This window comes from Ctenopharyngodon idella, chromosome 3, assembly GCF_019924925.1.
Source record: "Ctenopharyngodon idella isolate HZGC_01 chromosome 3, HZGC01, whole genome shotgun sequence".
NCBI lineage: Eukaryota > Metazoa > Chordata > Actinopteri > Cypriniformes > Xenocyprididae > Ctenopharyngodon > Ctenopharyngodon idella.
The window spans coordinates 15,248,749-15,261,185 of record NC_067222.1 but is presented as its reverse complement, the minus strand read 5'-3'; the positions used below and the strand labels follow the sequence as shown (position 1 = coordinate 15,261,185).

Sequence of the window (12,437 nt, the reverse complement as noted above, 5' to 3'; positions counted from 1 at the left end):
TTTGAGAAAGAAAAACTTTTGAAACTTAGAATTACTGAAAAGGTCTGTCTGTGTGGGAGGAGCTACTGGACGAGTTTAACTGCTGGGTTTCTATAAAAACCTTCATTACACACTGGCAGAACAATCGACATTTGCAAGAGTGCAGGACTTGATTATTATAACATTTCTGAAACTGTTAAAAAATGTTTGATACATTCATTTTCTTCTGGTTGTTCTCCTGGAGTCTGACTGGTGAGTATTTTATGGCTACACTTCTCTTTATATTATCATTTCTCCACATACAAGCCATTCTGATCTTTATTGTCTCCATCATTCATTTTGCCTCTAATATTGTCAAGTTTTATTAGACTAAACCTTCAGAAATACTTCTGTGAAAAATGAAGAGGATAGTTTTAAATGGACAAAAAATCAAATCCGGTGACTCTCAGAGTATGTGTGTTTGTGTTCAGGTGTGTTTGTTGCTGATGCAGTGAAGTCAGAGTCAGTGACTGAGGGAGAATCAGTCTCTCTGAACTCTAGTCTCACTCAAATACAGACAAATGAAGAGATCAACTGGAAGTTTGGTGACATTCTCATAGCTAAAGTGAAGAACAACAAAGAGAGCAAGTTTTTTGGTGATAATGCTGATGGGAGTTTCAGAGACAGACTGAAACTGAACAATCAGACTGGATCTCTGACCATCATCAACAGCAGAACCACAGACTCTGGACTTTATACAGTCTCCAGCAGCAGCAGAGACACGATCAACACGATCAATCTCACTGTCTATGGTGAGGAGAGAATTACTTATTTTATATACAGCCCTGGTCATGTTTACATACACCTTGCAGAAACCAAATGTGTGTTATTTTTGTTATGTATACTCAAAAAACAAAAAAAAACAAAACAACACCCATGGATCATCCACTGAAAAAAATTATTTGTTGGCTCAACATCTGGGTTGGTTTTGTGTGTGTGTATATATATATATATATATATATATATATATATATAATATGTGTGTGTGTGTGTGTGTGTGTTCAGAGCATTTCAAGCTACAAATTCTAAAACTAAAAGGTAAACATAAGTGTATGAGTAAAGTAAATGAAAAAACATAAGTAACATCAACTAGCATTAGAAAGGTTAGACTCGGTTAGAATTAAGTAAACCTAACTTAAAATTTAAGGTATTTGTGAGCTGCATGATATGCAAATATTATATCCAGCCAATGAGCAGAAGCTGGAGCCGTTTGAAGTGATGTGGTGAAGACAGCGAGAACTCCGTCAGGTAAACTGTCTATAAAAACTTTAAGTAAAATATTAGAGCTTTTTAAACATTAATAGACACTTGTTTATTGTGTTAGTGGGTGTATTCCTAAACCGGAAGCACAATACAACTTTTTCTGAAGCGTGACGATGGTGAAAGAAGGTAAGAAAAGTTTAGCTTTATATTAACAAAGTAAAACATTAGATTTGGACTTTATAAACATTCATTAACACCCATTTATTGTTTAGATGGGTTTGTTAGAAAAGTGTTATGAATACTAGTTTGCAACTAGTTACATCGAGTTTGTACATGTAAGTTTATTGCACATAAATCAAGAAACCGGTTTGCACACCAGTACTATATTTTATTATGTGCGCGCTTCCATCAAACGGATTGCTTGCTTAAATGCATAATGTTTGCACGTATTCATGAAGATTGCATAAGGTAAAAATATTGAGTTTGCACTAACCAGGCTTGGGAAGGTTACTTTTAACTTTATTTTTAAAATAATTCTGAGGAAAAAAAAGTATTTTTTTAGGGACTCACAATCAACTATCACAAAATATGAAAACAGTCGTGGATCATCCAGTAATGACAGGACAGTTAAGATTCAAGTGTATGGACATTTTTGAATGGAGCAATTTTTATGAATTCAGTCATTTTGTCTTGTTGAGTATGTAAACATCTGTTATGTGAAAAAGCTTATTCAGGACAGTACTAGATAAAAATAACATGCAATTTTTATGATCCCTATTATTTTGTTAAAATTATTAAAATGTTGCATATTCTACAAAGGGAATGAAACGTAAGAGCAAAACTGTAGCTGTCCGACTCAGAGAATCATTGCTGTTTAAATTAATTGCCCATCACAGTTTACATTAATGTTTAAAAGACATTAAAATTCAAAGTAATCACTTTGGTACTCTAAAATACTTTTCGGATGTAACTGTGATTTGATTACCACCCATTTAAAATTTAACAGTAATGAAATACAGTTACTCAAATTTTGTATTTTTAGATACATAACTGAGTTACATGTTATTACTCCCCAACCCTGGCACTAACGCATATGTATTGAGTACATTGAGTTTTCACTCAGCTCTAAAAAGAGTATATAATAAAAACTTAAAAAGCTAGCCTAATCTGATTTTGTGTTGTTCAATACTGTTGTTTTTCTCTCCATTCATCTTAGTGTGCAACAATAGCAGGATATGGTGGATCCTGTTAGAACAATTTCTGAAGGTAACAACTTTTGTTAATTTCACACTTGATTATTGTTTTTGACAAATTGTCTTTGCCAAAAAAAAGAAAAAGAAAAAAAGGTGAACCTGGCATGTTTTCTGCATTTTGGCTGATTTGTCTGCTTTAAAGACATATTTTTTTAAAAAAAATTTAGATATAAAAAAGCTTGTGTGTATCCACCATTAAAAATCAACTTTTTGTTTCATGTACTTCTCAGACCAAACCTGTGGAAATACACAGAGAAGTTGATTCAGTGTTTAATGTTGTACCTCTCTGACAACACTGATGATCTCATCAGGCATCACCAGGTGAGTGTCTGAACACATCTAACACTATATATGGCAGTGGTTTTTAATCCTGGTCTTGGGGACCCCTGTTCTGCACATTTTTGCATGTCTCCCTTATTTAACACACCTGATTCAGATCATCAGCTCGTCCGGAGGGAGCTCTGAACTCAGCTGAGCGTGTCAGATAAGAGAGACATAAGTCCTATTCGACAGTAACTGTTTCTCATCGGGATGTAAGGTATTTTCAGCAGTGATTTTATTGCCGCCTGAATCCAGAATGTCAGTGTTTTTCTCTCACCACCCACATAAAAATGCCTGACCGATCTACCTACTGTTTTTTGACAATTACCAAGGTCGTGTAGTAATTTAATGCCGTCCGAATCCACATCTCTGAGTTTACAAGAACAGATTGATACAAAATTCACTGTTTAAATCCTTTTTGCACTGTATAAGTGTTGAGTTTCACTGTAATTTGCATCCATTTAAAAGATACATTTAATACAGAAATGTTGGAAAATATTTACAAAAGCAATATTTCATCACCGCTCCACACAGTGGAGGGAAGATGTTAAGAACAAAAGGAGAAAGAGAAATAAAGAAAATAACATTTAAAATGGGCCGTTATTCTGGCAGCAACAGGTGTGCAATACCATTTTAAAATATGTATTATGTAAAATTGCATGCATTAAAAATATAAACCAAGCAGCTTTATGCTTAGATCATGTAAATAAGAGGCTGCATTAACTTATTCCCACTAATTTCCCCGATTTTAAAATGACATGCATCATTTTGAGATAAAATGCCATACAGAAAACCATTTCAAATATAGCACATCTATTTTATTATTTTCAAGCAGGAGATTTAAATAATCAAATAATAAATAGGATATTATTACACTACATACAGGTGCTGGTCATATAATTAGAATATCATCAAAAAGTTGATTTATTTCACTAATTCCATTCAAAAAGTGAAACTTGTATATTATATTCATTCATTACACACAGACTGATATATTTCAAATGTTTATTTCTTTTAATTTTGATGATTATAACTGACAACTAAGGAAAATCCCAAATTCAGTATCTCAGAAAATTAGTATATTACTTAAGACCAATACAAAGAAAGGATTTTTAGAAATCTTGGCCAACTGAAAAGTATGAACATGAAAAGTATGAGCATGTACAGCACTCAATACTTAGTTGGGGCTCCTTTTGCCTGAATTACTGCAGCAATGCGGCGTGGCATGGAGTCGATCAGTCTGTGGCACTGCTCAGGTGTTATAAGAGCCCAGGTTGCTCTGATAGTGGCCTTCAGCTCTTCTGCATTATTGGGTCTGGCATATCGCATCTTCCTCTTCACAATACCCCATAGATTTTCTATGGGCTTAAGGTCAGGCGAGTTTGCTGGCCAATTAAGAACAGGGATACCATGGTCCTTAAACCAGGTACTGGTAGCTTTGGCACTGTGTGCAGGTGCCAAGTCCTGTTGGAAAATGAAATCTGCATCTCCATAAAGTTGGTCAGCAGCAGGAAGCATGAAGTGCTCTAAAACTTCCTGGTATACGGCTGCGTTGACCTTGGACCTCAGAAAACACAGTGGACCAACACCAGCAGATGACATGGCACCCCAAACCATCACTGACTGTGGAAACTTTACACTGGACCTCAAGCAACGTGGATTGTGTGCCTCTCCTCTCTTCCTCCAGACTCCGGGACCCTGATTTCCAAAGGAAATGCAAAATTTACTTTCATCAGTGAACATAACTTTGGACCACTCAGCAGCAGTCCAGTCCTTTTTGTCTTTAGCCCAGGCGAGACGCTTCTGACGCTGTCTGTTGTTCAAGAGTGGCTTGACACAAGGAATGTGACAGCTGAAACCCATGTCTTGCATACATCTGTGCGTAGTGGTTCTTGAAGCACTGACTCCAGCTGCAGTCCACTCTTTGTGAATCTCCCCCACATTTTTGAATGGGTTTTGTTTCACAATCCTCTCCAGGGTGCGGTTATCCCTATTGCTTGTACACTTTTTTCTACCACATCTTTTCCTTCCCTTCGCCTCTCTATTAATGTGCTTGGACACAGAGCTCTGTGAACAGCCAGCCTCTTTTGCAATGACCTTTTGTGTCTTGCCCTCCTTGTGCAAGGTGTCAATGGTCGTCTTTTGGACAACTGTCAAGTCAGCAGTCTTCCCCATGATTGTGTAGCCTACAGAACTAGACTGAGAGACCATTTAAAGGCCTTTGCAGGTGTTTTGAGTTAATTAGCTGATTAGAGTGTGGCACCAGGTGTCTTCAATATTGAACCTTTTCACAATATTCTAATTTTCTGAGATACTGAATTTGGGATTTTCCTTAGTTGTCAGTTATAATCATCAAAATGAAAAGAAATAAACATTTGAAATATATCAGTCTGTGTGTAATGAATGAATATAATATACAAGTTTCACTTTTTGAATGGAATTAGTGAAATAAATCAACTTTTGATGATATTCTAATTATATGACCAGCACCTGTCATTATTCCAAGCATATGACATTTAATTTACAGCAGACAATCATGCGACTGATCGCGTGAGCAGCGCATGTTCCCACAAAACTCACTCCTCCGTCGTGAATAAATCACCCGAATGCATGAGTTTCATCACTGAAGTGCCATGCAAATTTATTTTTACAGACGTCCACATGAGAAAGAGCGGTTCAGAGCGATATCTGTTTCTATGATATTGGTTTGATTTCCACCATCTTGAAAGTTGAGCTTCAAACTAGGTATGCCAACCATTAATCAACGATCGATCTATTGATCATTAGTAATTCAATCGATAAAACTTGTCAGTGATTGATTAAGCAAGGTCATCATTAGGGTGAGTGGTTTCAAGGTTAACGATTAATTGATCATTAATTTAAATGACGGTGGATCATGGGAATTTGAGTAAATGAACACCCTTACTTCAAACCTCAATAATCAACTTAATAATGGCAGTAAATCAACTACACCCAAATAAAGCAGAAATGAAACAAACTAACATTTATTTATTAAATATAAAGGTGTTTTTTTGTTATTTCAAAACATTGTAACTCATTTTGTGTTATATAAATGTTTTACAGTGGGAAAAATATAATACAATCTGGAACTACAAAGTAATGTAAGTAAATACACATTTACTATGCTTTTCTTTAGGATGGTCATGGTGACCTTGAGGAACTGGAACAGCACACACACTGATCACGAAGGTGGATTCATGGATGATGGGAACTTTCTTTTTGTCAAATTGTCACTTTTTTTTTTTTTCAGAAGTACTACAGTCATGATTTTTGGTTTCAGACTATATAAGTCGTTGTTGTTTCCAGAGTAGTATTGCAATCTCTGTCAAAAAACCTAAAATGCTTTATTTTTGTACTAATTGTGTGAAAACCTTTTGTTGAAATGCTGTCCAAAAATGAAGTAAATTGCTTTGTTTTTTGCTAATTGTATGTTTTGTGTTTATTCTAAAGACATTTAATGTACTGGAACAGTACAGTAAGTTTTAATTTAAATTTAAGTTTCAACACAACTTGCTATTACTTGGTAGTTTGAACTGGTGTTTTTAAGTAAAAAATGTTGAGTAAACCAATATATTTAAGTACCTATAACAGGTTTTCTTGTTTGTTTTACATAAAATTGCTTTAAGTTGGATTTACTTAAAAAGTGTGATGCAAAAATAGTGCATACATATTTTAAGTAAATCCAATACATACTTTTTTGCAGTAATGACACAATATTAATAACCACTTATATGTACATTTTTGAACAATGTCATTTTTGAAACATTTTTTTTAGCTATTATTATTTTCTCTTACGGATTATGTCAACCCAGTCTCAAAGTCGTAACATAATATTGTGCAAGGAGACGTGAAAACAAGTCTTTATTAAACCATAACCTGACCCTGTAATTGTAACTGTATATGAAAACGATCAAAAGCGCTTTCCCGTTTTACTGCCTCTAGCGTTCATTTCTGTTGGAAACTCCAGTGATATGTACGCATTACATATTTTGCCGACTCGTGAAAACTTTCCCACATGTACATCTTTCCTATGAGACCAGGTTGCAGCATGTCTATGTAAACATTTATGTAAACTATCTTATTCAAGACAGTACTAAATAAAAAAAATAGCATATCATTTCTATGATCCCTTTTATTTTGGTTATAAAAAAACAAACATTATTTTGAATATGATAATAAACAACATTTAAAGACTTCAGATGCAAAAGCCTCTAAGGGCCATCTGAAATTTTCTCATAAAATGATCATTTTTATCAGGCTCCTGTGTTTAGGTTCAGTTATTTCACTTTAAAAGCAATCAAAAGGATGGCACTTAGAAGCTTTTTCATCTGAAGTCTTCATTTTATAAATATGGTTTCTTTAAATCAAGAAATATCAATGCCCTGACAAATATCAGAACTATTTTACATACTGAATTAAATTTATTCTCCAATATTTTCCAGCTCGTCTGCCTGTTCCTGTCATCAGCAGAGACTGTTCACAATGTTCTTCATCATCATCATCATCATCATCATCATCATGTTCATTGGTTTGTTCAGCTGTGAATGTGTGTCATGTGACTCTCTCCTGGTTCAGAGGAAACAGTTCATTGTCCAGTGTCAGTGTGTCTGATCTCAGCAGCAGCATCTCTTTACATCTGGAGGTGGAATATCAGGATAACAACACCTACAGCTGTGTGCTGAACAATACCATCAGCAACCAGACCAGATATTTCAACATCACTGAACTCTGTCACACATGTGCAGGTATGTCAGCAGCTCTATATATTTTTTTCACAAACTAAACAATATTTCTATTTTAACATTGCTCATTTCTTGTCTCACAAGACCGTATCCACTGTTGTGGCTTTACTGAAGCTGTGATCCGATTGGCTCTCTCTGCTCTGGTGGGCGTGGCTACTGTGGTTGTTCTGGTTTATGACATCAGATCCAGAAGTCTTCAACAGAAGAAGAGCGTCCAGAAATAACCATCAAACTCCGATTAATCTCTCAGGAAGATGGAGATGATCCGGCATGACTGGAGAGATTAAAGTATATTACAAGAAATCTTTTGAGTAAATAGCATTCATAGATAGATATCACACCTGATTTAACTCATTGGCTCATTAGTAGAGACTGCAAGACCTGAAGTGTCAAATAAGGGAGACATACACAATGTGCAGGGCTGGTGCTAGCTACTCTAGGACAAGTTTGAGAACCACTGATTTAAGTCATATGTTAATTCATTTTATCAAATCTTAACGCTCCTTTAAAAAATTAAAAGTGTAGTATACCTTTTAGAACAGGATAACGTACAACATCCAAAGAAGTATAGTAGTCACTGGTAATACATGTAATATAGATTAAAATATTTAATCTGAAAACACAATATGTTTGAATGATTTTAAGAAAAGGAGGATGTCTTGTGTTTAGAGGCCTACTGTGAAAATTCTCTAAATTTTAAAGGTTCAGTCACTAGTAGGCGCTACATCAGGGTCTGTATGAGAGACTCACTGTCTGAGAGAATCATTGTTTCATCAGAATTCAATCATCTCAGTCTTCTCAAATTTTTGGCAAAACACCACAATCACAGATGATGGTTTAGACCCTGTAGCACTCATTATATTTCATAGTTCTATATAATCTTCAAAAATGTATAAAAGAAGCAAATTTAAATGTATTTGTTCAGTATTAAAAACAAAATTTCCCATGCACTGGTCAGTTTCTGCTCTGGTTTTCACACTTCATCTCTCTCTCACACATTCACATGCATAAAAGCAGAAGTAACTGCAGCTTTTGACACTTTTAGCTCCTGAGAGTTTCGGTGTGGTGAAAGAATATTTATTAACGTTTATTTTATCAGAAGAGCATTAAACTGTAGCGTGTAAATCATTAAAGTGTCTCTAAACAAGGGGTGTCCAAACTTGTTGCTGGAGGGCCACTGCTCAAATCCAGTTCAGATTTAAACTGGTACCAGCTAATCAAGTATTTCAGACACACTAGAAACCTCTAGGCAAGAGTTTGAGTGGAACTAAACTCTGCAGTTTATTGTTTGAGGGATAACACTGACTGAACTAAACCGGTTCCCGGTTCCAGCTGACCTAATCTATGCAGACTAACAATTTACATGATTTGATTTATAGAAGCAGATAATGGTTTATGTGTATGCCAGGTTAAAGAGATGTGTTTTTAGTCTAGATTTAAACTGACAGAGTGTGTCTGCTTCCCGAACAATGCTAGGAAGATTGTTCCAGAGTTTAGGTGCCAAATAGGAGAAGGATCTACCACCTGCAGTTGATTTTGATATTCTAGGTATTATCAGCTGGCCTGAATTCTGAGATCGCAATAGACGTGAAGGACTATAATGCTTTAAGAGCTCGCTCAGGTACTGGGGAGCTAAACCATTTAGTGCTTTGTAAGTAATTAGCAAGATTTTAAAATCTATACGATGTTTAACAGGAAGCCAATGCAGTGTTGACAGAACTGGGCTAATATGGTCATACTTCCTGGTTCTAGTAAGAACTCTAGCTGCTGCATTTTGTACGAGCTGTAGTTTATTTATCAGGCGAGCAGAACAACCACCCAGTAGAGCGTTACAGTAATCTAGCCTTGAGGTCATGAACGCATGAACCAACTGTTCTGCATTTTTCATTGAGAACATATGTCGTAGTTTAGATATATTTTTAAGATGGAAGAATGCGGTTTTACAGATGCTAGTAACATGGCCTTCAAATGAAAGATTGGTATCAAAGAGCACACCCAGGTTCTTAGCTGACGACGAAGACTTAACAGAGCAGCCATCAAGTGTTAGACAATATTCTAGGTTATTACATGAAGAAGTTTTTGGTCCAAAAATTAGAATCTCTGTTTTTTTCTGAATTTAGTAATAGGAAATTACTGGTCATCCAATTTTTTATATCAGCTATGCATTCCATTAATTTTGTGAATTGGTAAGTTTCGTCAGGGCGCGAAGAAATATAGAGCTGAGTATCATCAGAGTAACAGTGAAAACTAATGCCATGCTTCCAAATGATATCTCCCAAGGGTAGCATGTACAGAGTGAACAGCAACGGTCCTAGTACTGAGCCTTGCGGTACTCCATATTGAACTTGTGATCAATATGACATCTCTTCGTTTACTACTACAAACTGATAACGGTCAGATAAGTATGATTTGAACCATGACAATGCAATTCCACTAATGCCAACATAATTTTCAAGTCTATTTAAAACGGTTCGAGAAAGAAGCTGATCATCCTGGCAAAATTTCATGCTTCACGTCTTCTTCAGGATTTTCAGGTGCTTAAGGGATTGTATATCACACAATTTCACGCAACATTCATACCACATGGTAGAAATCATTCTGAGCAACTTTGCCTCTGCCGCCGCTGTCAATCAAATTGTTCGTTAAATATTGGAGATTATTTTAAAAAACGTCTTTCACAATCTTGTCCTAGGTTTTTGGCTCAACCTCCATAACTGTTAAATAGCATTAAAACATATAGCCTATATATTTCCTAGTAAATTGCTTGTGTTGGCTGTAAACAGTCTTTTACTTTTATGATTTAAGTTAAAGAAAACATTTGATGCATTTGATCCCCAGTAATTGCTGCTTGCAGCTATATTTCTTCTTAGTTTTTAATTTTACAATTTTTTTCCCTACTCCAGTGGTCAGCTTCTTCCTAGAACCGTTTAACGGTGTTTTCAATAGACAGAGATTAATGAGATTATGGAGATTAATGTTTTTCACCTTTAAAAAGACTTTATTCAGATATTCATTGATTAAAGTCAGCCTTTAACTTTAAAGACTTAACTTTTTGTTATCTCAATGAATGGCATATAGAAGATTTTATTTTCTGAATAAAAGTGTCTGTTAAAAATAGTTGTAAGTAAATACAGAATGTGAATGTGACCAGACAAAAGATGTTATTTTGAAATATAGTACATAATGAAATAGAAAGGATATCAGTGGAAATTATTTATATTATTGTTTATGTATTTATTTATTTTGTATTTACTACAAAATACAGCGCAAAATGAGCAATACACTACAAAACGGGAGTAAAGGTATAAGTGTCAAAGCAATAAAATATGAAGATTTTGAAATAAATGACTTGCATATAAACATTTTACACTTTAAAACATCACAGTGAGAGAGCTGTGAAAGAACATGTTCACTGAGCAGGTGACGCTCAATCAGGTTCATACAGGCTCCAGCAGAGAAATACTAAACTGTCTGAACACATTAACAGAACAGAATCTGAAAACAGTACAAACATACACACAACAAAAGCACTGCTCAGAGGCCCTGGAATAAAACCAGTCATTTCCTTTTTATGAATGATTTCACCACACTTGTGTGAGAGTTAGATTTTCAGGTTAAATCTTTTTCTTAAGAATAGGGGTTAACTTCTGAATTCTTGTGCGTGATTCCTGTGACATAAAATACACATATATCATTATATTCATGACATAAAATACACATATATCATTATATTCACACATAATAACATAACCACTCTACTACACCCTAGTGAAAAATAAATATACAAAAATCTATTTGAAATACATTTATTTTATGCTAAGTATACTACAATTGCATTTACATTTGCATGTACTTAATATAAATACCCTGCAATTGTACTTTTAGTATACTAAATTGGTATACTTAAAGTCTGCTAAACTGGAACAAGTATTTTTGTGTTGAGGTCCAACTAAAGATATACTTATATACTAGTATATTTGATAGTGCTGAAGTGGAACTATTGCAAGTATACTTTAGTACAAGTATATATATCTTGCATTCAAATTATACAGTGATCATACTATCCTTACTAATAATGATATTAAACACATTTTAGGCTTAATATTTAGAAATATGCATTGTGCAATAAAGGAGACCTGCAAATAAAGTTTAATTAAAATATTTATGTCAGTATGTCTGTAAATAGTCAACATTTGAAGCGGATCAAAACCCTTCATCAAAGTTGTCCTAAAACCTTCTTCTAAGGACAATTTTGATGAACTTTTTTGATCCACTTCAAATGCTGGCTACTGTATATTAATGGGTTTGTAGTTAGTGTGAAATGAATGTAGGCCTATTTTAAACACATTTTGGTAGGGTTTTTTCACTAGGGCAGACTCTGCATCCATTGCCTCTGACATGTTTTCTCACCGTCACGTACTTAACTTGGAAACTCTTAAGGAAATCCAGAGTTACCTAAACTCATGAGTTGTGCTGATGTTCATATGCATTTTAACTCATAAATACATTTCTGACATGACTTGAAAACACTGTAACTGCTGAAGCTAAACCCCCATTGGCCTGCCCCACCGTCCTACTATTGGTTGAACCACAATGATTGATATGTTTTGAACACGCCATAATGCCAATGCCATCACACGCACCAACAAACAGTTTTGCTGTAATTTTGCTAAACAACCGAACTCGCTGGAGTGCACACTATTGGGAATCTGTGTTGCAGATTTTGGCACATTTGTCAGAAGGAAACTTTAGAGGCTAGAAAGTCATTGTAGCTAAAGACACAAGTCTCACCATGTATTTCAAATCTGAGAATGATCAAATTATTTTTAGATGATGCTGTATAATTTTTTAGATGAGACTTTCTTTTTGTGCAAACCAC

At 34.9% G+C, this 12,437-nt stretch overlaps 3 protein-coding genes across 19 annotated transcripts in view; 2 read left to right on the top strand and 1 right to left on the bottom strand.

Moving 5' to 3' along the window:
* Positions 1-12,437, top strand: part of LOC127508050 (uncharacterized) — a 383,187-nt gene that overhangs the window by 100,743 nt on the left and 270,007 nt on the right. The window lies entirely within an intron of this gene.
* Positions 116-8,508, top strand: LOC127508068 (uncharacterized). The gene is made up of 4 exons (XM_051885665.1): positions 116-231; positions 450-770; positions 7,259-7,561; positions 7,643-8,508. Exons 1-4 carry the CDS (start codon positions 183-185, stop codon positions 7,780-7,782), a joined length of 813 nt encoding a protein of 270 aa, XP_051741625.1. The 5' UTR covers positions 116-182; the 3' UTR covers positions 7,783-8,508.
* The window catches only part of LOC127508063 (uncharacterized), a 292,618-nt gene continuing 290,939 nt past the window's right edge, over positions 10,759-12,437 (bottom strand). For both annotated transcript variants that reach the window (XR_007928663.1, XR_007928664.1), the window contains exon 7: positions 10,759-11,226. The gene's annotated coding sequence lies outside the window, so the exon portion shown is untranslated. The remainder of the gene's footprint in view (positions 11,227-12,437) is intronic.

Bases quoted from the DNA above. Each gene is read 5' to 3' on its own strand.
- LOC127508068 (XM_051885665.1), top strand. From the start codon at position 183: ATGTTTGATACATTCATTTTCTTCTGGTTGTTCTCCTGGAGTCTGACT. The intron at 771-7,258 runs GTGAGGAGAGAA...AATATTTTCCAG, and splicing joins GATCAATCTCACTGTCTATG to CTCGTCTGCCTGTTCCTGTC. The intron at 7,562-7,642 runs GTATGTCAGCAG...TTGTCTCACAAG, and splicing joins ACTCTGTCACACATGTGCAG to ACCGTATCCACTGTTGTGGC.